Source organism: Pipistrellus kuhlii, unplaced genomic scaffold (assembly GCF_014108245.1).
Source record: "Pipistrellus kuhlii isolate mPipKuh1 unplaced genomic scaffold, mPipKuh1.p scaffold_m20_p_6, whole genome shotgun sequence".
In the NCBI taxonomy this organism is placed as follows: Eukaryota; Metazoa; Chordata; class Mammalia; order Chiroptera; family Vespertilionidae; genus Pipistrellus; species Pipistrellus kuhlii.
In genome coordinates this window covers 5055740-5081362 of record NW_023425562.1, presented here as the reverse complement: position 1 = coordinate 5081362, position 25623 = coordinate 5055740, and the positions used below count along the sequence as shown (strand labels likewise).

General features: G+C 46.9%; 1 protein-coding gene across 12 annotated transcripts in view; it reads right to left on the bottom strand.

The window, feature by feature from the left end:
- The window catches only part of PTPRT (protein tyrosine phosphatase receptor type T), an 845125-nt gene that overhangs the window by 42389 nt on the left and 777113 nt on the right, over nt 1-25623 (bottom strand). For all 12 annotated transcript variants that reach the window (XM_045574406.1, XM_045574409.1, XM_036418808.2 and 9 more), the window contains 2 exons: nt 10613-10700; nt 581-657 (listed from right to left, as the gene is read on the bottom strand). In XM_045574406.1, the coding sequence (XP_045430362.1) occupies nt 581-657; nt 10613-10700 (165 nt within the window). The remainder of the gene's footprint in view (nt 1-580; nt 658-10612; nt 10701-25623) is intronic.

The following is a 25623-nucleotide window of genomic DNA, read 5'->3' as shown; positions in this document are numbered from 1 at the left end:
TTCCAATTCTACCTGTGCTTGAAGCTTTGGTTCACACCACATTTTGCATTCTTGATGGAAGAAGCAATCTCCCCCATCTGTGAACCCCTGTAGCATTTTATCTGAACATAAGACTCAACCACTTTCTAGTTTGTTTTGAAACGATTGATGGGCACAGCGTATCTTCCTGCTAAGGTTTTAGAGGTGGGACCATGGCATCTTAAGCTTTATGGTTCTCATAGCCTCTGGCACATAGTAGGCACTTGTAAATTCTTGTTGTTTAAATGGCTGTACCTTCAAATGAATGAATGAATGGATAAACAGACACATATACAAATGAGTCAGCGGGCAGGTGAACAAACAAGACTGGCCTTTGTCCTGGGGCCCGCAGAGCAGGCTACTTCAGCCCGCCTGGAGGTAGGCAGCATTAGGTGAGGAGTTTACTTGGGTCATGCTAACTACACAAAGCAGGGAGGAGCCCAGGCGGCTCTGGATGTGTTCTGGGAAGGCCAGCTCTGGAGAGAGTCGGGGACAGCTGCAGATTTTGAGCCTTCCGCAGTCAGCCCCAGGCCCTGGCTGCCCAGCCCACAAAGGCGCTCACATCAATGTAGTTGGCGTTGATGTAGTCGGAGTGTGGATCTCCATCCAGCACCAGCAGCCTCACTCTGGAATGGTCATCTGCAGGGGGAGGGAGAGAGAGAGAGAGAGAGAGAGAGAGAGAGAGAGAGAGAGAGAGAGAGAGGGAAAATATAAGAGGATGGGTGATAAGACACCATCAGGTGAGGAGCAGCCCTGCCTGCCGTTAGAGCCACATTTAATTACTGCACACTTGGCATCGTGAGACTCTTGCACAAACCCTCTCATTCATCCCACCAGCTACCCTCCGTTATTGTTCCCATTCACAGATGAGGAAGCTGAGGCCCAGGGAGATGACTGTGCCCCAAAGAGGACCCGTGTTTCCTCTTTTCCCCACCTGCCCTCCTGATTCTGGCTTTGTCATTGCCACCTAGGGGAGTCAGAGATTTCATCTTAAAATGGGGATGGAAATACCTTCTCCGAAGGACAGTGCAAGGGAGACTACGTGAAAACTCTCGGGAGGCGAGATGTGTGGATGGGGATTAATACGCTTCATTTTCATGCTTGTTTAAAAACGGCAAATTTACCTATTTTCCACTTGGGCACAAATTGCTTTTCTTTTGCCTCTTGGAGTATTGCTGCAAATAGACTGTCGGCCACATACTGCTATCAATACTACCATTTGCGCGGAGCTGACTAAACCATTATAAAAGAGGTCATCAATTACTACAAACCGTGTCACAGAGCACACCATTCCAAACACAGTCCCGGCACAAACAAGATTTGCAGGCTTTGGTCGATGGCACGCTGGCTTCAAATAGCACCAAATAAAAACCACTAAACAAACAAGTTCAGCAGGAGAATCAGACGAATCTTTTACAGTTCAGTAAAGGGAGCTCCGCCACAGACACAGACGCACACCATCAGCCCACCCTGGCCGGAGGAGGGGCTCAGCTTGTTGCCAGATCACTGTGCAGGTCACTGAATGACTCTGGTCATGACTCTATGGCAGGGCTTGGGTTCCAAGTCAGTGGGCGGCAGAGCTCTGAGGATCCCCAGGGGCCCCAGGGGGCAGGTCCTCAGGGAGCTCGGTGACTATGAATGGGTGACCTCACCGGACCCTGACAGTGATGCCATGCCAGGAGAGAAGCCCTTTCTACAAATGAGGAAACCAAGGCTCACGAGGACTGGCTGGCCATGGGCAGGGGAAGATGGAGCTTGGAAGAGTGGGGTCCTCTCAACTCTGGGTCCAGCTACCCTGGGGGTCTAGGTGGGTATTAGAAACCACTTCAAGTGTCCACGGCAGAAGGAATTAATGACAGAGAAGTGGTTACCTGGGTGATTGGCAAGTTGAGAAGCCAAAAAGAAGAGGGTGGAGTAACTCAGAGATCAGCATGGTGTCTCCTTAGACACGCCTCCTGTGGGACGGTGGGGCAGAGGGAGGAGGTGGAGGTACCGGAGCTACAAAGCTCTGAGGCTGGGGTGGCTTCTTTGGTGAAAATTGGAGAAAAGGTGGAGCTTGTGGTTGGGACAGACGGGGAGAAATACCTGGCCCCTTCCTTTCTCCCGCCTTCCAGTCTCCCACTGGTACGTGCCATTGGCCAAACCCAGGCAGAAGCCAGCTGCCTAGAGACTGAGAAATGCAACCTGCAGGGGTCAGCTCTCTGTGAGCAAAAAGTGAGCGGGAGCAGGCAAGGAATGGGTCCCAGGATGAACACACAGGCCCAGGACGGGGCAGCATACCATGCTCTAGCCATTAATTCACTGACTAATTCATTACTTAAAAAACTATTCATACAGCATCTGCCATGTGCCAGGCAGGGTACTAGGCACTGGTGTCACTTAAGAAAAATAATATATTTTTATTGATTTTAGAGAGAGGAAGGGAGAGGGTGAGAGAGACAGAAAATTAATGATGAGAGAATCATTGATCAGCTGTCTCCTGCACACCACACCCTGGGGATTGTGTTCGTAACCCAGGCATGTGCTCTTGACCAGGAATTGAACTGTGGCCTCCTGATTTATCAGTCAACCCTCAACCACCAAGCCATGCCAGCTGAGCCTGGATGCTACTTTTTTACTCATCATGGGGAAGAGTGCCAGTGGAAGCCAGGGAGTAGGTGGGAGTTCTAAGTCACTCCTTTGGGTGGCTGGGGGAGTGGGGTGTGAAGGAGGCTGAAGCTAACCTTTATGGAGCTAATTACAGGTCCCAGAGACTTTACATACATGACCTTAATCCACCATTTATTCCCCCAAATAACTGAATACATTATAATAATCATACCACTCTGATGTAGTGTTATTATTCTTTCCATTTCACAGTTGAAGAACCTGAGGCTCAGAGAGGTTAAGCAACTTTCTCTTGTTCCACAGCCTGTAAGTAACAGGGCTGAGATTCTATCTCAGGCTTGTCTGACCCTGGAGCTCACCTGTGTACTCCACACAATGTGTAGTTCCTGGACTTTTCACATCTCCCAGGTCCCTCTTCTGGAGTCCGTGCAAGTGTTTGGTCCCCAGCCCCTGAGTATTCTAGCCCGGAGAGTGGAACTTCCTGCAGGACCTCCACCCAGCAGAGGTGACATGGGGCCCAGCATCTAACTCTGAGCTTGGGCCGTTAAGCTTTGTCACCAGAAGCTATAAAATCTGTAAGTCTTAAAAAAAGTGAAAATACGTGTTGTGCTTTCACTCATTGGTCTCACTAATGACTTATTGATTCAAAAATGTCCTCTGCTTACTGTGTTATGCTCCAGGGGTCTACAGCACTGGGAACGAAGATTCTGATGTAAAATGTTGAAAGGTAATTTTCTTTAATATACAATGGAACTTAAAATCAGAAAGCCAAAATTATTAAAAAACAAAAGGAAACAAACTTATTTCGTTCAATATTATTAAAGTTGAAAGTTGCCTTTAACTACCAGATGATGGTATTTGCCAACCTTCATTCCTTGAGAACCTAGTATGCGCAGGCTTGGTGAGGGGATTTAGAAAGGGTCATGAAAGTGATACTCAAGGATAACGAGTATCAAGCATAAGGAGGCAGTGAAACCTCAAGATCTAAAGGTAGAGGCTAGAGGGCTTTGTGGAGTGATATATGAATGAGGGATTAAAAGTGTGTAATGCTAACTCTATGGGATTCTGGGAAAGGCACAACTATGGAGACAGTGAGAAGATCAGCGGTTGCCAGGGACTTGGAGGGAGGGAGGAATAGGTGGAGGACAGGGCATTTTTAGGGCAGTGGAACCATTCTGCATGAATCTGTCATGATGGGCACAAGTCATCATACACCAGTACATAGCAAAGAACTATACAACGCAAAGAGCAAGCTCTACAAACTATGGGCTTTCATTAGTAACAATGGATCGATATTGGTTCACCTATCAGAACAAATGTATCTGGCCAATTCAAGATGTTAGAACAGGGAAACTGGAAATGGGAGGGAAGGAGGAGGGGTATGGGGCTCCCTGTGCATTCTGCTCAATTTTTCAGTACATCTACAAGTGCTGTAAGTGCTGGGACAGTGCTGGGCATACAGCAGGTGCCTAGTAAACGGTGGTTGTTGGCTGGATGTGAGGCAGGTTGTGCACGGATGGCAGAGACTTAGCAACTTAGTGCTCCCATCTGCCCTTGGTCCCACATGTCCGTACACCTTGGTGCAGAGGCAAAGAGCTGTGTGAGCTCATCCAAGGGCAGACCCCGGCCGCAGGTCCACAGAAAGGCACTGCGAGGAGGAGCAGTGTCCTCATGGTTTATTTATTCCTTCCGGCAGATGCTAATATTATTCTGTGTCCCCTTCCTCGTCCAACTTTATATAATTAGAAGGATAAAAAATTGTGTTTATCCATACGCGCACGGAGAGAGATGGGGCAGCGGGCGGTGGGAAGGAGTTTACACAAGGTAATTTACAAGCAGCCCGGAACATTCATTATGCTCTATCTACACTTTGCAAGCTTGAAAAGCAGCTAAATTGGTGCTCCTTGTTTGATATTCCAGACAAGGACTGAGAAGAGTCATACAGAGGAGACGCGAGCTCCTCTGAGGTGAGGGTGAGGGGAGTCCCGGGGCCTGGCTCCACCTGGCTCCCAGCTGAGGAGGGAAATGGGCAGGAACTGGCTGGTGGGAAGGAGACAACCGCTGGCAGCTGGTAGAGGAGAGACACCACTGCAAAGACTTCGAGATCCAAAGCGCTCCCCCCCCCCCCCCCCCCCCCCGCCCCCAACACTATTCCAGAGGCAAAGAAGCATCATCCCTCTGGAGTCAATCTATGCCTGGTAGTTTCAGGACAGAGACCAGTGGTCTGTTGGCAAATGTTGAATAACAGCTCCCTGAGGAGAACAAGGCCCTGAGCTGTAACGTCTACCGATTTCTGTGCTATAAATACTCCCTCCATGACTGATCTCCAACTACCAACGTGGCCTCCCCTAGCTCACAAAATTCCTGGAAACCTAACCATCTGTTCTTGCAAGCTGGCGCGAACCAGCTCCAGGACACCATGGTCAGAGAAGAAAGCCTTACTCCACGCACATACCTTGTCTGATCTGAAGGTGTGGAACCCACTTCCCAGTGCAGCCTCATGCGCTGCCTCCTGCGCGCGCCCCCCCCCCCCCCCCCGCCTCCTTTCAGCTGCTCAAACGCATGCTGTCTGCGGATCTCAGGGCCTTTGCACAGGTAAAGGAACACCCCAGCCCCACAAGGCTGGCGACATTTCAGTCCTTAGTTCTCAGCTCAGTGTTCCTTCCGCAGGAAGTCTTCTGTGATCTCTCCTCCCCGGACCCTGAGAGCTCCCTGTGCGTTCCTTTCCCTGCTCTTAAGCAGGTCCGTGTCTGTGTGGCTCTCCTCAGGCCCTACTTCAGGAAGGGCACCCTTCTCACTATGGCGTGAGCCACAGAGCAGGGGCTCAACAATTATCTGTCCACGAAACGAATTCCTATTTGTGTCTGAAAGGCTGAGAACGAGGGAGGGACGGACCCCTTGCTTACAGCCATTCTGTTGATTTCAGGGACCCCAGGCTCTCTCTTGGACACAAGGCTGGCAGAGTGTGCCTGGATTCTGTGCTCGAATTCACTCATCCTCTCTCCATAGCAAACCCCGTACACCACCTGCAGACCCAGCCTGTCCTGTCCTAAAATTGGCAGCCGAATCTTGTGTCTAGTAGGAGAGAGGCAAGGGGTTGGTGGGCTCTGGAGGCAGACCCCAGTCTGTCACACACTCACTGTATCACCTGGGGCAAGTTATGCACCTTCCCCGAGCCTCAGTTTACCCAATTATAAAGTCAAAATCACATCTACCTTGGCAGGGGTATAAGAGGGGATGTATTAAAACACTTGGGGTGGTGTAAGACATCAGCATAAATATATACATTCAGTTTGACTATTATTCTCGAACAGTGGTCTTCACAATATAGTCCCATGACGAGTAGCATCAACAACATCTGGAAACATGTTAGAAATGCAAATTCCTGAGCAGCAGTCCAGACTCTGGGCTGTCTCCCTGCCCCCTTTCCTCAGGTGACCCCTCTCCTCCTATGTCAACTCCTCGTACTGCAATACTCATCTAACATCTATTTCTGGGGAAACCCAGATGGAGGCAGAGGGAATTCATACACCTGGGTTGTCTTAAATAAATCCGAGTCTCCTTTCTAGTTTAAGGGTCCCTGATTTGGCAACAAATCAGGGCGGAAGCAGGGACAGTGCCAAGGTAACCAGTGGATTCTAAAGCCGCTCAGGACATACCAAGGGAGAAAAGAGAAGTCTGGAGTTACAAGGAGAACAGTAAAAAGAAATGGCCTGGGGAACAGGAAGTCTTCCTGCCCTTGGAGGAGTCCCTCCGGAAGGCAGAATCTGCCAGGGCTTGATAATTAGAAATATTCCTGGTGCAAGAGGAAAAGCAGGTGTAATTAGCATCTTAAGGAACCCAGAGGGATTAGAGGGGAGGACAAGGCCCAGGGAAAAGGGAAAGATTAGCCGGAAAGAGAAGGAGGCAGGGCACTGCCTGCAAATGAAACAATGAAGGAGAAACCTTGGCCAAATAAGCCCTTTCTTCCACGTGATTCTGTTTAGAGTTTAGCAATAGAGACGGAGGGGTTTCCAGGGACTGGGAATGAAAAGGAAGTGAAAGGGGAGGAAATGAATGGGGAAAATAGAACAGAGGGTCTTTGCTTTCAAGTAGCTCTGGGCGGGGACTGTGAACAGGAGAAAATTTCAAGAACACCAGAGCATTCCCCGTGGAGCAGTTCTAGAAAAGGAAATCACACCCAGGAGAGGAAGTGATCTCGGGGGGGTTGCAGATTTTACAGAATGAGGCTTCCCTTCCTCACATAAGGGGGTTTGGGGAGATTGAATGAGTGAGGAGCTGGGCTATTTCATGGTCCAGGAGGAACCTGCCTTGTGCATGGACCGAGCATCCTGCCCGGCTTTGGAGAAAGTCCTCAGGCAGAGACACAGACAGGGCAGCATGAGGGCAAGCAAGGGAGGTGCCTTGGACACTAAGGGAGGCGCTTGCTCTCAGGGTTGTGCAGGTGCAAGGTCAATGGCTGAGAAGGAGGAACCTCTTTGAATGGTGCAGAGAGGGGTTTCTCACCCTCCTTACCCTCATCCTGGCCCTGGGTGTCGGTACTGCTAGCTGGTGTCGCTGCACAGGGAGGTGGTGAGGCCGTGGGCTGTGGGTGGGACTCAGCACCTTCTGCACCCCAGCGGCAGAAGTCTAACCCCTTTGTTGTTCTCTCTGCTGCCTGCAACCCAACCTCTGTCCTGTTCACTTAGGCTCACCGCCTTCTTGCTCACTAAGAGACATTACTTGGATGTCACTTCAAGAATCATCTTGATCCCGCCTTCCTCCATCCATCCTTTTTGGGTGTTCTCTATTTTCTCTGGTAAGCCAGAGGGAGAGACCCACGGTTCAAGGCCTGTGGGGTCTTACAGAGGATCCGTGTTTTCCAACATTCATTCCTATTTACTGAGCACCAACTATATGGCAGTTTTGGGGACACAGAAGCACAAGACAATCATGGTCCTGCCGTCACAGAGCATCTACTTTTGTGAGCAAGTCAGGCAGTCAACCGAGAGTCATCCCAATGCCTCCGACATCATAATGAGGAGAGTTAAGGAAAAGCGCTCTAGGAGAGAATGATGGGGTTGTGCGCATTTTCAAACCGTCTGAAGATTGATAATTAGAGGAAGTGGTGACTGATCTAAGATCTAAAGAAAAAGTAGAGCCCAAACCTGTTTGGCTCAGTGGATAGAGCATCTGTCTGGGGACTGAGAGGTCCAGGGTTCCATTCTGGTCAAGGGCATGTACCTTGGTTGTGGGCACATCCTCAGTAGGGGGTGTGCAAGAGGCAGCTGATCGATGTTTCTCTCTCAACGATGTTTCTAACTCTCTATCCTTCTCCTTTCCTCTCTGTAAAAAATCAATAAAATATATTTTAAAAAAAAGAAAAAGAAAAAGTAGAATTAGTAGAACAAGGAGAGGAGGAAAAGACACTTTGACAGCGAGAACAGATGTGTAAAGGGCCCATGGCACAGATGATCCTGGAAAGCTCCAGGGGCTGAAGGAAGGCCAGTGCAGCCTAGAGAGGAGACTAACATGAAGCGGACACAGTGGTAAAGGAGACCTGAGAGGCGGCTAAGAGACTGTGGAACAGGCGTGCTCATGAGCAAAGGGCAAAGTTTTCAGGAGGAGGATGCTATGATCCAATTCAGGTCCCTCTGGCTTCTGTCAGAGACCAGACAGGTAGAAAGTTGGGGACAAAGATGGATATGGAAGGAGGCCGGGCAGAGACCAGGTGAGAGCCGGTGATGGCGTGGGCAAAGGTGCTGAGAGCAGAGGGTGAGCAGTGGGGTCTGGAGGGATACATGGCTTTGTGTGGTCCCTCATCCTTGGCCTGCAAAGCTTTGGCCCCGATACCTGACCCAGCCTGGGTATCCCTGTCTCTCAGGAAGGCAGGGTCTCTTGTCTGTGCACAATCACCTATTTTTTCTTGTCTGCATAACACCTCTGGGAGGAAAACATCGTTGTGCCCTTTTTACAGACAGAAGATTAAAGCTTAGAGTGAGCACATAATGTCTCACAGCCTATAATTTAGTGACCATGTCTGGACTCACAATCTAATAGGGGGAACAGACACGTGACCAGGTATAATACATTAGGGCTTGGTCCTCGAGCAGAGAATGGTTGGAGTGAGCAGCCATGTGGGCCCCAAATGAGAGTCTCCTGGGAGCAGAGGCCCAGGGCCCCACAGGGCCTGGCTCACAGGATGCCCACCCATCATAGGTCTCAACACACATTTCCTAATTGTTTGAATATCTCTTTCCAATGCTTTGCTTGCAGGAAATCTTGCTGTCTGCATTACTATCATGCAACAGACAAATTACAAATGTTTTTGATTAGTTCTGCCATTCATAGCCCGTTCCTAAATTAGCACAGGAAACAGCTAAGCTGAAACTTCTGCCTCCTTCTTCCTCAACAGGCTGCCTGTATCTTATGCTTTCTCCCGCCAAGCTTTTTCTTAGGCAATGTCTAGACAGTTAACAAAACACTGCGCTGTGCTGGAAATAATCTGTTATTCATGGTCCTTTTTTCTTTTTCTTTTTGGTTGAACTGGGTTGCTCTTAGATCTTGGACCAAGGGATGCTGTGCACCCTTGGTGATATGTCAAAGGTCCAGGTTGGCTACACCATGGCAGGCAAAAGCTGCGTAGACGTCTGTTCTAATGGGAATATGTACTCAGCATTTTGCACAAGGTAACTTTGTCCACTCGGTACCTGGTGTGTGGAAGGCTGCATACACCAATATTTGATAGTGACCATACTTGTGTGTAACCTGATATTTAGTTATATGGCAGCCTGTCTCTTTCCCTCTTCTCTAGGAACCCTACCATGTACCATCACACACGGGCATTGTTACAGACTTTGTTCAGGCCTCACCATCCCTTGCTGGAACCAGTGCAGTAGCCTCTTGACTGGCCCCTCTGTTTCCTGCCTCTCCCAAACTAATCTACCCTCCCAAACATCTATCCTATAGATCTTTCCAAAATGGACATATGATCATGCCTCCGTCTCCAACTGGCTTATCACATGACCCATATGGGTATTCAGTGAATTCTGGTTAAAATGTGATGGGATGATACATCCACCACCCTGCTTATCCATCCACACTGCTTTCAGTGACTCTGAGAAAATTAACTCCATTCTAAGAGTAGGATGATGTTGGGTGCTGAGGCCAAGGGTTCTAAGTACCTTCTTTCCACCACCCTATCTCTGTTATTACGTCATTTTAAAGATGAGTAAGTGAAGCTTGGCGAGGCCAGGAAGCCTGCTCCGGGTCCCAGAGCCAGGACAGAACCGAGCAGTTTGACTGTAGAGGCTCCACCCTGTCAGGGCCACCTAGAGCTCACTGCCAAGCAAAGTAATGTCCTCCCATGTCTCCCTGAGCTTCGCGCCAAACATGCTTGCCCCCTGCAGGCTCAGTGCCAACAAATGCCTGTGCCAAAGCAGTCCTGAGCAGCAGGCACTCACCTTAGAGCCACTGCCCCACTGGCAGTGGGTCTGGCAGAAGTCATGATGCCCTAAGCTCAGAGCTTCTGGCTTTTTCTGGACATCAATCCTTGCATGGGACTCTGCCTTCTTAGAGGAGCACTATTCTCTCTCTTGGGTGTTCTCAGCCCCTCCCTCATGGGCTGGACCTTGCTTGTACCCTGAGTGACTTCTAAGGTGGTCCTTCCTCTGCATTAGAAGAACTGCTGGGGACAGGAAGGAGTCCTGTGCCTGGGCTTCCTCCCCAACCTGAGCAATTCTTGAGCAGTGGGAAGTACCAGACCAGACGCAGCTTCTGGAGGCTTCCAGATCTACTCTGCTTGAACCCAACTTCCCACCTCTCTCCTGGCCCCGAGGTCAGCCATGCTCTGTCACGCATGCTGAAATACAGCTCCCAGCTTGGCATGTTGACCCAAAGCTGGAAACATCAAGAATTGATTACTTGACCACAAATTATAAGTAAGTAATTGTAGTGGCTTGGTTTCCTCTGTGACCCCAAAGCCTGGGGCCTCCCAGAGGGGACTTACAGGATATGATGTTTCCATATCGATTCTTGTTGCGATTTTCATCCTCCTTGGCTGTGTCCCATGAAGCCGTCTGCCCCTCTGGTAAAGCCTACAAAGAAAGGACGGAGTGGTTAGGACGGCCAGAGATAGAAGCTCTACGCAGGTGAAGATGAACCAGTGGGCAAACAACACCTGCTGTGATGGGCCACTCAGCATAAAGGGCTGGGTGGTGGTGGATTCCTCCATGGCCTTATTTCCTCCTTCAGTGGCTCAAATGCTATTGAGGTCTTCTGTGTGCCATGGCCCAGATCTGGTCCAGTAGGGGAATCACTTATTCACTCATGTGACAGATATTTATTGTGTCCCTAATATATGGTTGGCACTGTTCTATGTACTTGGGACACAGAAATACACTAAGTGCCTCTTGAATGTCCAGTCCACTGGGAGATGCAGCAAATGAACCAGAAAACATATAACTTTAGATGGTGGAAACTGTATGACGAAAATGAAGCTTGGAGAAGGGATAGTGGTAGAGCATTATTTCAGACTACACCATCTGGGAGGGCTTCTCTGGGAAGGTAATATCTAAGCTATGATGTGAAAAGCCACTCAGACCAAGAAATGTAACAAGCACTTTCCAGGCAGAGGGAACAGCAGATGCAAAGATGAAAACCAAGGACTACAGTGAAGGATGAGGCAGGGAGAGCAGTGACAGGAGCACCCGGAGAGGCTGGGAGAATTAGGATTAGAGGGGGCACTGCGGTCATTGGTATCCAGTTGGGTGTTACTCTAAGTGTAATGGGAAACCATTGGAGGGTTTTGAGCAGGGGAGATACCGGATATAATTTGTGTTTTACAAAGTACATTCTGGCTCACATATGAAATACATGCTCAGGGAGATCAATTAAGAAGTTGTTGCAATAGTCCAGGTAAGAGATGATGGTACCTTGGGCCCCTATACCAGGATGGTGGCAGTGGATGCAGCAAGAACTGAATATTTTCAGTTAACGTTTGTAGGTTTTGGTCAGGAGCAGACTCACTGCTTTGGAAAGAAGCAAGGATCTGACTATAAGACTGTATTTGGGAGGCAATCCTAAGAAGCCTGGGTGTATGAGTCGGGGAAGTGAGACAATCAAGGGAAGAAAGTCAAAATAGGGTTGATCAACGAACAGGTTACCACTGTGTGCCCGGGGCTTAATGCCACGGGACTATTTCCTTCTCCTACCAGAGGGAGGAGGAAGTTGGGTGTTTATCCACCAATTTCCATCTATCATTTGTTGAGGACAACTCTTCGGAACTTCCTTAATGCTCTGCCTTGCTCCATGGGCAGGGTGTGCACATTCTTTTGTGTTGAGGAAGTCCTCAGGGAAAAAGCCACCAGAGCTTCCAGGAGGCAGGCATTGGGAACACTGTGTGGAGGGAATATGGGCAGGTCACCAGCATATCCACTGTGGATGTGGACTGTGAAGGAGACAGGGATGAAGGCTGAGGCCCAGACTGTTGGCTCTGAGAACTGAATAGAGAGCCATGACAGTCACTGAGATGAAAAAGAAACAGCTAGGGAGAAACAGGATTGGGAGGCAAGAATTAAGTGTGTCTTGGGTACATAAAGGGCTTAGAACAGTGCCTCGCACTTGCTGAGTACTATGTGCTTCTTCACGTGTTCAAAAACAATAAGAACAACAGCAGCAGCAGCGGCCACGTTTGCGATAACTATTCGACATCCAAGCGAAGATGTTGAGCAGGAAGTTGGACAAAGAGGTTCAGAGTCAGAGACTGGGGGAGGAAAGAGATGAGAGTCATCAGTTTAAGAGGAGAAAGACAAGTAAACGACCACATGGAATGACTTAGTTACGCGCCAAGTGTTCTGGAAACACAGGGAGGGCGTAGTTAGTTATCTCAAAGAGAAGGAAGCTGGGCATTTAAGGGGGTGGGGACAGTTTTAGCGGAGCTACAGAAGCATGAAGGTTGGGCAACATTCAAACTAGTGTTCCCATCCCCTGCTTTTGGCCCTTGCACTGATTCTGGGATGGAATGTGCAGTACCTTCAGTCTACACAGGACTTTGCTAGCAATGCATGGCAAAGGAGCACCCACGTACTCAATACACCAGCCTTGCCTTTGCCCATCTATTCCATCCTGAACAAGAGGAATCTGTATCCTGCTTGGTCAGAAATTCAACCATTCAGTGGGCCACGTTTGACAATAGGCAGGACCACTGACTGTAAAAATCCCAGCCCCTGTATGGTGCCCCCTTTCTTGCTTCTAGTCACTCATGTGTTAAGCCAACTTGGCTGGGTCATTTTTGGAGCAGAAGTTGGCAATGTTTTTCTATAATAGGCCAGATAGTACATAGTTTGGGTTCTGTTGTAATTACTCCTACTCAACTCCCTGTTGTAGAGTGAAAGCAGTTGCAGACAAAATGCAAACAAATGGGTATGGCTTCATTCCAATAAAACTATATTCACAAAAACAGGTGTTGGATTTGGCCTATGGCTGTCATTTGCTGACTTTTGTTCTAGAAGGATGACCATGATCCTCCTCTGTGAAGCAGTTGGGTAGGTAGAGTTGTTGCCCATTCCAGATGGAATGGAGATGAGGTGGGAGGTCCCTGCCTGGGCTTCCTGAGCTAAGTTATGGTCCCCGATTTAGCTTTCCCAGGGCTTTAGGTTAAGGTAATAGAGTGCCTTCCCAGCTAGCAAGGGATCACACATTTGTTGTGTGTCTGAAACCTTTAGACAGACATCCTGGGGGAGAAGCAAAACAGTAGTGTGGCTCTGGGCACCAATATCTGCCTTAAATATGAGGGTGAGAAAAGTGCTATGGAGATAGTAACATACTTATTTTACTGATGGAGGGCTTCTCTCCCCTGTCTTCTTCCTCTCCCTCATCCTCTTTTTGCTCTTCACTATAAGCGACCATCATCCCACACCTCTCTTGCCATCAGCACAGGCCATCTCTAGACTGCAAATGGCTCTTGCTTTTGCAGGTAACTTGTAGAATTCAGATTCCAGGACTTGGTCTCATCCTCCCACCATAGCCAGGTGGCAACAGCTGTTTTGGGCAACTTTCCAGGTCAATTTAGTATTTCTGGCTCTCTGCAAGGGTGTGTCATGCTGGTTTCAGTGGCAGCACTGGACTTCTCAGTGTTTAAGCTTATATTCTGGTGGTGATTTCCTATCTGAAACCCTCTGTGATAAAAGTCAAATGTACATCCAATTATACCCACCAATGTGACATGAAGACAAGAAGGGCACATTCTGAATGTTTTCATACTAATTTCCTGGGGAAAATATCTGTTGGGTACCTACTATGTGCCAGGGGTCAGGTTACAGTTCACGTAAGGTTTTGTTATGGCTACACAGTAACATAATCTGGAGGAGCTTTAAAACTCCCAAAGCCATGGCCCTAGCCCAGACCAATTAATTCAGACTCAGAGGGTGATACATGGGCATTGGTTATGTTTAGAGATCCCTGGGTGAGTCTAATGTGTGGCCATGATTCTTACAAAAAGTGAATTTACCTGGAGAAATATTTTCCCATGGGTCTCCTCACTGGTTTCTCGTTCTTTGGATTTGTCCCCTCCAATCCACTCTCCACTGTAATCAGAGAGCTCTTTCTAAAATGTGAACAGGACCCAGTTACTCCCCATGCCATGGTCTTCAAGATAAATTCTAAAGTCTTTAATATAAGGTCCTTAATGATTTCACCCTGCATTGCCTCTGTAGCCTCAGTTCTTGCCCTTATATTAATACTAGAGGCCTAGTGCACAAAATCTGTGCACTGGGCAGGGGGTGTCCTCTCAGCCCAGCCTGTACCCTCTCCAATCTGGGATCTCTCTCACAATCCTGGACCGCTGGGTCCTAACTTGCTCGCTTGCCTGTCTGCCTGGTTGCCCCTAATTCACCCCCCCTCACTGCCAGCCTTGTTGCCCCTAACAGACCACCCCCTCCATGCTGGCCTGGTCATGTCCATCTGCCCCCTCTGCTGGCCTGGTCACCCCTCACTGCCCCTCCCCCCCTTGCTGGCCTGGTTGCCCCATGCAGCTGGCTTGTTCAGTCCTTTGGTTGTCCCTCACTAACCCCCTGCCGGCCTGGTCACTCCACATAGCCTGCTGTTCATTTGTTACTGTGAGGGCATCCTGACCAATTTGCACATTACCCTTTTATTAGTATGGATTCCAATGATAAGAAACTAAATTCAACACTGTAGACAATTTCAGGTGTTTCAAACTTCTAAGACTGACTTTACACATTCTGTTCCCTCTGCCCAAGATTCTCTTCCACCTGAGTCTACCTGGTAAACGTCCACATATCCTTCAAAACCAAGTTCAAGAATATCTCCTTTGTGAAAACTTCCCCATCCACCCTCCCACCACCTGCCTGCATCCCCAACAATTTAGTCACCTTTTCTATTATTAGAGGGACTCTTCTACATCTAATAATATTGTCTCCCAACTTGGTGATGGATTACTCCAGGGAAAGAATAGTGTCTGCCACTCCAGAACCCAATGCTGGTTTTGTACTCCATATGTGCTTGAATCACCCCTTTTGAATAAATTAATGAATGGGTAGATGAATGGAATAATGAGTGGGTAAGGTAGCTTCTGTGCATGCAGAAGGCAGAGATCCTGGATTCTCAGAAGGGGAAGTGTCTGAAAATCATCTGGTTGTATTCCTATCCACAGTAGCCTTCTAGACAGCTGATAAGCTGATCTATAGCATCTGCTACTTGGATACCCTTAGCAACAGGCAGCTCACTACCCAATAAAGCTTCCTATCTCACGTTTGAATGGACCTACTGGACAGTGTTTTGTTTACTCTGACCTTTGCCCTGCTCCCTGACTCTCCACGCCCCCAAATAAGCATGTACCCATGACACTGCAGGGATTTGATAAATGTCCCTGTCCACCCCTGGAGTCCTTGAATGACACACAGTTGGATGTCTTCACAGCATCCAACTATGCTTTTCAGGATGCACCCAGCATGCAGCTCTCTTTTGAAAAATCTCAAACTAAACAAAGCACCTGTGATAAAGGGCTCTTCTCTGTGGGAAACCATGCAGGACCCTGCCGCAGCCCTGGGGGCCTCTGTCTCCCCTCAGGGGCGGGGGCTGAAGAACAATTTGGAGCTTGGAGGCCATGAGGATGGTGACAAAGGCAGAATAGGCAAGGCTGAAGGGAGCTGCTCACCCAAGAGTGAGCTGTAAGAACTCCCTAATTGGCATACTTTGATCACACATCCATTTCTCTTTTTAGGGAGCTGCAATCTAATAGGGGATAATCTCTTGAAAAAAAATACGAAGGGGTAAAAGTATGAGAGACTCCTCTCCATCTTCAAAGCAAGCCAGCGAGGGCATTATTTTTACATCAGCGGCTGGTTACAGTAGATTGACCAGGGAATTGTGGCAGTCATTAGGAGCTAATCAAATTCTTTTGAAACCAAAATTGCCATCTCATTATCTCCATCCATTATCAGTCTCTGCTTTCCTTTTCCCATCCTCTTCTCCTTAGAGGACTGCGCTCTATTTTCACACCCTTGTCTGAGTGTGAAAATGTTTCCTACTCTTCAACCATGCTGCTTCTCTAAGATAATCTCTCTCTCTCTCCCTCTTTTTTAGACCTAAAAGATGCATGTTAGGATGTTCTCATCCCTGGAGTTCTGAGTTGAGTTATGCACAGAATCCTCGAAAGTCAGAACTGCAAGGATATGTTGAAAAAAAATTATTACCTCATTTTACAGACCAATAAAGTGAGGTCCAGACAGGAAATGACTTGTTGAGTAATATGCACTGAATGGGTCTGCTCTCCTCCTTCTTCCCTCCCTTTCCCCCTCCCTCTCTCCCACAGTGACCAACCGGGTTCTGGGCACGGTGCCGGGTCCTAGAAATAACAGCAATGGACATGGCAGGCGATCTCATGAATTTTATGTTCTAGTTGTGGGAAGGTGCAGACAATAAATAAATGCACAAGGTAATTGTTTCTTATAAGGCCTGTGAAGAGAATTAACAGGGTGCTGGGATCAACTGTGATTTGGGGCAATGGGCTACTTTAGATGGGAACAAGAGGGCAGGACTGTTTGAGAGAAGACATATGAGAAGGAGAAGAGCAGCCCTGCTCCTGAGGACTGGCACAGCACTCACAGCTGGACCCTGGTGCCCTCTGGTTGAACACAGACAATTTCACAGGATGCCAGCATCAGACATGGCTACTCTGAGACCAGGATGGAACAGACCAAAACCTGGCCACTCTGCAGTCATATACAAACACAGACAAAACTATGAACATTGGCCAAGCCAAAAATAAATGACCAAACATCTCCTATCCTGGCAAATATGAGTGACTGCTTTTTCTTTGATATTTACAGCTCTAGCCTCAATCTCATGTTCCCTTTCTATAGTTAAGATTTACTAAGACACCCAATCATTCCTCTCCCAACCACTGCCCAGTCTGGAACAAAGCCCCAAGTCACCTAATACAGCCCACCCACATTCTATGGGTCCCTTTGAACATCCTTTACCCAAGCTGTCCCTTCATTCCTAACCAGCTTGTTCAACTTCAGGTGTGTTCCCATGGCTCTCCCATTGACACACCTGAGCTGAAAATTGAGTGCTGAGCAGAAGCTGGGGGAAGAACGCGCCAGGCTGAGGGACAGTGAGTGCTGAGGCCCTGAGATGGGATGAGCTTAGTGTGTCCTAGAACTTGAAGAGAGGCTCTCCAGAGCAGAGAGAACAAGAGTGAGAGAGCGACATAAGGTGAATGGGGAGGAGTGGTGCTCAGTTGACATCTTGTGGACCACAGGTAAGAATGGGAGTTTTATTCTCAGCCGATGAAACATTAATGATGAGAAAGAATCATTTATCGGCTACCTCTTGCATGTGCCCCGACTGGATATTGAACCATAACATCCTGCCTGGTTCATAGGTCAATGCTCAACTACTGAGCCACATTAGCTGGGCAACACTTGTCTCTTGAACTCTTCCTTCATCCTTTTTTTAAAATATATTTTATTAATTTATTAATTTATTATTTTATTTTTTATTTTTTTTACAGAGAGGAAGGGAGAGGGATAGAGAGCTAGAAACATTGCTGAGAGAGAAACATTGACCAGCTTCCTCCTGCACACCCTCCACTGGGGATGTGTCTGCAACCAATGTTCATGCCCTAGACTGGAATCAAATCTGGGACCTTTCAGTTTGCAGACCGACGCTCTATCCACTGAGCCAAAACAGTTTCGGCCCTTCCTTCATCCTTGCTGATAGGCTTCATAGACTCTAGAGTAAAATGTCATCTGGTTCCTGCCCCAGACTAACTCTTCCTATAGTTGCAACACACATCTATCCATCATCCACACATATCCACACATCTATCCATCATCCATCCATTCATCCATCCATCCATTCATCTGTCACCCATCCAACTATCCATCCATCACCCATCCACACCTATCATCTATTCATCCATCCATCCATCACTCCATACACCCATCCATCCATCAACCCCCATCCATCCATCCATCCATCCATCCATCCATCCACCCACCAACCCATCCTCCCAGCCACAGAGCTGCACCCCCTGTAGGCAGGGTGGGCTCAGACCACATAACCACAGTCACAGGCTTCTTATGTCCTGTTGTGCTGAGTCAGCCCATAGGACTGTGCAACCTGCCTCAGTTTTCCCACTTTAATTTCCAGCTAGAACTGAGAATTGTTCCTGGTTCCTCCTTGGCTGGTTCCTTCTCCCACCTGTTGATTTGGGCCTGTGGAGATACAGCATCCTTTCTGAAGCTTGCCATCCTTCTTTGGATGCTCTTCTTTGCACTTAAGCCTCTTGGAGTTATTCCCCAAATAGTGAGATGTCTTAATAGAACAGAGTTTCTAAGAGCAGCTTACTTCCAATCCAAAACTGAGAGCATCTGGTCCATTTAATTCACCTGTTCGTCTACTAGCTTCACAGATTCTGTCAGCTATGGTGCCTCCATTGTTCCCTTTGGCTTGACTTTATCCCTGGAGATAATTGGAATTGCTATGCAGCAAAACCAGGCCTGGGGGATGCTGACCCGGCAGTTCCTGGCTGACGCTTCAGGGCACAGTTAAGGGCTTGCTTCCTCCATGACCAGTACTGGCCGCCAGGATTTTCCTGGGTCCCTGCCCACAACTGTACTCTCCTGGGCAGGGAATATTTCAATCTTCACCAAGGAGCTGCCATTTTTACCTGGGTCTTTCATTCATTTATCTAGTCCAGAAATACCTCTTAATATACCTTGTCCACTAATTATATGAGGCAGGAAGAAGGCAGAGCTTTGTCAAAGACAGAGTGTTTGAAGATTTTTTTCTGCAAATCATCTCACTACTCTGAGTCTCTGTTAATTTTCCCAACAATGAAGTAAATAATATGCTTTTCGGTTTAGGGTTGGGGGAAAAGTTTGACTATGAAGGGGCAGCACAGAGATGGGAAGGGCATTTTTGCTGATGACTAGTGATTATTGAGAGAATGCCTCCAGGCACCCAGCATAATGCCTGTTCCACAGTAGGTCTTCCGAGGCTCTCACATCCCACTCTTTCCCAAGAATATGCTATTGGGGGCCCCTGGCCCACTCCTAAAATTCATTCCGCCTCTTTTTGATTAGAAACAGCCAGTTTACTGTCACAAGACCAAAGAAGGAGACTCCTGGCAACATCCCTACTGTTTTGTCTTGGACCCAAGGACTCCTAAAATGTAGGACAGCATGTGTGGGAAAGCAACAAATGAACAAAAAGAAAAACAGACAAAAACGAACAGGCACAGACAACAGTATGCTGGTTACCAGTGGGAAGGGTGCTGAGAGGTTAGTCAAAGGGGTCAAAATCATGGTGATAAAAAATTTAATTTTGGGTGGTAGGCACACAATGCAATATACAGATGATGTAGCATAGAATTATATACCTGAAACCTACATAATCTATTAAAACCAATGTCACCCCAACAGATTTAATTAAAAATAAATAAAATTGGTACCATTCTGAGGAAATTGGGACACGTTGCTTACTGTAGGTACCGGTAGGACAAAGTATTTAGGGAGTAAAAAAGTTTTATAAGCTCTTGGAAGCCTAAGGCCTGGTCACAATTGTGGTCCCTCTGCTTGGTAAAAGCGCATGTCTCCCGGCATCTGTGGCTAGCTGGTGGATGGCCGTAAAGGTTGTGTATGGAGCTCCATGTCTCAGGGAGAACATGGTCTGGTAGACATGGGAGAATTCTGTCTATATTATGAACATATTCTGGAAGGTGACAGTCTATTATCCCGAGACAGGTGTACCTTTTGCTATCTCACTCTAAGGTGCTGTATGAGTTAGTGGTGGCCTTAGCAGAGGCCAAGCTTTCAACAAATGCCTCCTTCTGTGCTGAAAGCATATGCCTCGGGGATTATAAATGTGGACAGAGAAGACAGGAAAGGATGACGGATGATGTCTACTCAGAGTGGCATCAGGAGAGCAAACATTGTTGTGCACCATGTCACTGGTAGAAGGTAATTTATGAATGCTGCTGGGGAAGCTAAGTAGAAAACCAGACCCCAGCAAGACCGACAGGAGCTTTAATGGAACAGGTTGGTGAAATGTGCGTCTGCACATTGAGTCACAAGACCTCCTTTAAAAGGCCCCATGAAAAGCTACAAAATTTTAAATGCCAAATTTTAGGCCAATGGTTTCCAGAGTTTGGCAGGGATCCAAATTTCCCAATGGGATTTGGTAAAATGCAGAGGCCTGGGTCCTGTTCCATGTCAATGAACTCATGTCTTAATGTACTTTACTAATGTTCTAGCTGACTCTGACACGCAGGACTCACAGGTCTATAAAGCATTTTAACTAGCATTCTGTTTTGTAATTACACAGCATAGTAAAACCATGATCTTCCTTTAAAGTAAGGGTCTTCACTTTCTTTATTTAGCTTTCTAACTACCTCAAATGCCCCAAACAGTGCAAGGTATGGAATAGGTGCTCAATAAGTATTTCTGACCCAATGAAGTCCACACCTATACTATCAGGCTTCAGAAGTCCATGCTATATAGCCAGAGCTTTCATCACAGAAGATGAAATGGGACCCAGAGGTGGAAGAGTCTTGTCCAAGACGATCCAGCATGCAGAAGCAGACTGAGACCTAGGTCTGGACTCTCAGTCAAGAACTTTTTCTCTGATAATGAAAACTGCTTACTTAGTTGGGAAGGGTTCCTATATTAAACACAGAAAATATTGTTTCCTGGGTTACAAATAGAGTTAGGTGGAAAAAATAATAAACTCAAAGGAAAAGAGTAAGTTAGAGCTCTTTCCTGTTGGAAAAATTTCCAGGTCTGAAACCTCATGAGTTACTAATGTCTTTTGGCTCCCCGCTGGAAATGGCCATTTCCCCCTTATTGTAATCCACTGGGAATGGAGTGAAATGAGAAGGTGGAGTCCAATACTTCCTATTTGGGTCATTATGAGTTCCCAGAGCTGGAGAACAACCACAGCCTTCCCTTTCATAATTTGGGCATCTGCTACAGACCTCCTCCCCCCTGCCTCTACCCAGAATCACTCTTCTAGTTCCCGGAGAAGCTGGAACAGAGTCCTTGGAGAGAAAAAAGCTGTGGGAGAAGCAGAAGGTCTACTCTGCCTCTGTTTAGGTGGCTCTGATCAGAGAACAGGGCAACTAGGGCGACCTGAAGCATCCATCACAATTATTACACCCCAGAAGAGGCTGTCTGCCTACTATCATCCACAGAAGACAAAGAAAAAGATGGCAATACTGGCCTCTCTCTACAAAGCCATGCACATGGTGTGTCAGCACACAGTGTGACCGCCCTGAGCTGGAAAACAAACAAATGCTTGCTCTTGAGTAGGCTGCATCTCACTCCACACAGCTGTTCGTGGCTGCTTAAATAGTCTTAATGGAGCTGTAATAACCAGATACCTTCTGGTCACCCTACTGGACTTGTTCCATTCATTAGGATGACAGACTGCCTGGACTGGACTGGTATTATTAACAGCTTCTCTTCCTTCTCTCCATCACAGTCACCTCTTCTGGTTGTTCCTCATCTTCCCCAAACCCTCCACTCTTCTGATCATGGTGATGGCTAAGGTTACAGGGCTCACAGACAGCCGTATTCTCTAACTAAGTTCTCTTGGCATTTGCTGGCATGCTTTGTTTTGTTTTGGGGAAGGTGAGAGAATATAGGCAGGAGAAGTAGCGTGAGGAGGAGGGAAGACTCTCCAGTCCACAGTCAAATGCAGAAGCCCTTTGACTTTCCTGTGACTATGTGCCATTATCAGGTCCCCCCACCCCTCCATGGGCATCAAATGTGACCAGCAGCAAATACAACTGTGAGGTGATGAGTCTTGGGCATAAGCAGGGCATGCACTAGGGACTCTGGATCTTTCTAGATGAATGTCTCTCAACTTTAAAAGTACATTATAGTCATCTGGAGAACATAGAAAATAGAGATATCTGGATCCCACCCCAGGGAATCTGATTTAATTGGTAGAAAGATGGTCTGAATATTGGTGTTGTAAAAACTTCCCCAGGTAATTCTAACATGCAGCCAAGACTGAATACTTCTAAGATTCAAATCTCCACGGCAGGTGTAATTAATTTGCCGTAGGTCTCCTTGAGTTCTTAGCAACTCAAGGCCCCTGGTCAATCACAGTTGCTAGGACTTGAGACATGGAAAGTAGATAGTTGGGTATATGAGTTTAGAATTTTTGGAAAAAGCCTGGGCTGTGGAGAAAACTTTGGTAGAATCCCCAGAGAATGGTGTCCAGTAGTACTATCAGTAGGAGGAGAGCCAGCTGGCTTGCACATTAGTTCCTACATAGACTCTCAAAATATCCTGGATAGAAGTGCTCTTTGGACCATTTTGACCAACCCCCTCACCCTCATTGCATAATTATGTAAATGGAGGCTCAGAGAGACAGAGCAACCTGCCCATGGTCACCATACACTTAGTGAAAGAGACAGGATTTGAATCCAGGCATTTTGACTATCAATTCAGGACGATTCATACATAACTTCAAGTCATTGGATTTAAAAAATATATATCGAGAGACTCAAGTTTTCAGGTCAAAGAGAATGAGCTGATTTTACAGCTCTGCATGAGAGAATGTGTGTGGGTTTGCATGGGCTCTGGGCCCAGTCTCCTGTTTCAGGCAATCCCACTTTTTCCCTGAATCACTTTCCCAGCCGCCTACCTATCTGCTCTCCCTGCTCAGATTAAGTTACATCTAAAACACAAATCCAGCTAAAAAATCCTTCTCCCTTCAATTTATCCCATGGCCCCTAGAGTAAAATCCAAATTCCTTAGCCTGACAAATATCCCCTTGTCCCCACCCATGCCTCCCCTATTGACAATTTCAGGCCCATCTCCCTTCATGTTTCCTCCTCTGGTTTATATGTAACCAAACTTCTCCCAGTTCTGGTAACTCAACCTACTGTGCATAACTCCATGCCATAGTTTGTCTGTCCTAGTCCTTCCCTGCTTTTATTTGGTTATTCCTACTTCTCCAGCTTCTGTCCAGGCTTTATGTTTCCCAGAAAGCCACTGGCCACCCACCTTGAGGCTAGGTTTACTGCATCCCATCCCCAACGGCATATCTTTATCGTAACATTTGGCTAAGATAGTGAAATGATCAGTTCATATGCTTGTCTGTAAAAACAGGCTCCAAATTCCTCAGAATGCTCTATGTCATCTCCTCTGTTCCAACAATCTCATACAATGTCTGTTTGTGGAAAGTACTCAGACATCTTAAAGTTGAAATTACTCGAAGTTCAGTGTCTGATCCCTATCTTTTTCTCTGTTCACCTACTTGCTGACTTTCAAGTCTTATGGCTTTACTATCACCTAAATGTCAAAATTCCCAACGTTTTCTCCCCAGCCCAGGCTTCTTTTCCAAATTCTATATTCATATACCCAACTACCTACTTTCCATGTCTACTAAGATACCTAGAAAACATCTTAAACTCAGTTTAAAATCAAACCCACAATTGCTCCATTGTCCCCAGGTCTTCTCTACCTGCAGCTTCCCCATGTCCATTGGTGGCCACTCCATTTTCCAGGGGCTCAAGCAGTAATAACATTGGAGTCACCCTTGATTCCTTTCTCTCACATGCCATATTTGAGCTGTTAGAAAATCCTATGGGCTCTATGCTGAAAATATATTTAGAATCCAATCACTTCTCACCACCTCCACTGCCACACCCTGGCTTGAGTCACTGCTGTCTCTCACCTGAGATTCTGCTGTGGCCTCTTAACTGGTCTCCCTGCTTTTACTCTTGCCTCCTGTTGTCTATTCTCAAGGTAGTAGCAAGAATGAGTCTTTCAAACAATGTCAGATTGTTATCAGGTGTCTTCTCAAAAGTCGTGGCTGTCATTTCATTAAGAGTAAAAGCAAAAGTCCTATAATGGCATAAAGGCATTATGGGGTCAACCCTCTTTATTTCTCCAATAGCATCTTCTATTAGTTTTGCTCTTTGTTCACTTACTCATGACAACCTTGGCCTCCTTGTACATGCCAGATATATTACTTTCTTATCTGGAACTCTCTTCCATCATGTCTCTGCTCAAATGTCATCTTCTGATTAAGGACTATCCTTCTCCCCTATTTAATATTGGAGCCCCCTCCTTCACTCCATGTCCCCAGGATACCCCATCTCCCTTCCTTGTTCTACTATTTCCTCCCCCATCTATGATATATTTTATCATCCAAGGATTGTATTTTCTAATACCTCCAAGTTCTGCATCCTCTCTTAGAATCTTGCAATGCCTACTCCACCATCTATGGAGACACACACACACACACACACACACACACACACAGAGAGAGAGAAAGAGAGAGAGAGAGAGAGAGAGAGAGAGAGAGAGAGATCTATTTTCCCTTCCCTAGAACATATACAGTTATTACTTGCTTATAACCAATAGCATGTGGTAGTAGTGATGCTGTGATGTCCAAGTCTAGGTCACAAAGGGTGATTACTTTCTACCTTGTTAGCTATGAATGAAACTCACCTTTGGATCTAGGAGCGGCCATGTAAGACGTTCTTTATCCTGAGGCAACCATGTTGTTAGAAGCCCAGTCCACCTGAAGAGGCCATGTGTAGGTGTTCTAGCTGACAATCCCAGCTGAGATCTCATCTGGAAGTTTGCATCCATCACCAGACATGAAGTAAAGACCCTTGTAGATGCTTCCAGCCCCCCAGCCTTAGAGCCTTCCAAGTCCAGGCTTCAGATATCATGAAGCAGACACAACTATTCCCCCTGTGCCCTGTCTAAATCCTGACTCACAGAATCAGTGGGCACAGTAAATTAGTTGTTTTATGCCACTAAGATTTAGGGTAGTTTATAACATAGCAAACAGTATTTGTCACTAGCACATGGCATTATTTATAAACATATCCCATTAAGTGACTGTACAATATCTTAGTTTTAAGTCTACTGCTATTTCCTGTTTCCCTTGATGGAACAAAAGCTTCATGAGCTTTGTCTGTTTTGTTCACTGTCATATCTAAAATATCTGGACCAGACCTTAGGAATAGTAAATACTCAGTAAAAATTTAATGAATAACTTTGTGATTGTATGACTGAACTTAATTTTAGAAGACATAGCTTCCTTATTGCATAGAGGTTCTTTCTATGTCAACTTGTCAAGCCTGCTCGTTGGTATGAAAAACCAACACACTGAGCAGTGTAGGGGAGTGACAGGCCGTAAACAAAGCGCATGGCATGCTGTTTGAAAGTGGGATCGACACCCAGACATGTTGTCTTATAGAACACAGTCTTCCAGCAGTGCCGGGACTCCTGTGCAGCATGTAGACTCCAGGCATCACAGGGGCCTGATGATCAAAGCCATACCCGGCGAGAATCTAGGAGAGGGAACTGGCACACCGTGGAAAGACTCCCATTCAGCAATGTTTTTCAATTAGCCTCCAGTTAATCAGAAAGTGCTGTTAACTAGAAGCTAAGCATTTCAGCTAACTGGTTAATAGAATTTGGAACTAATTGAGGTCAAGGCTAATCTAGTTAGTGATATTTC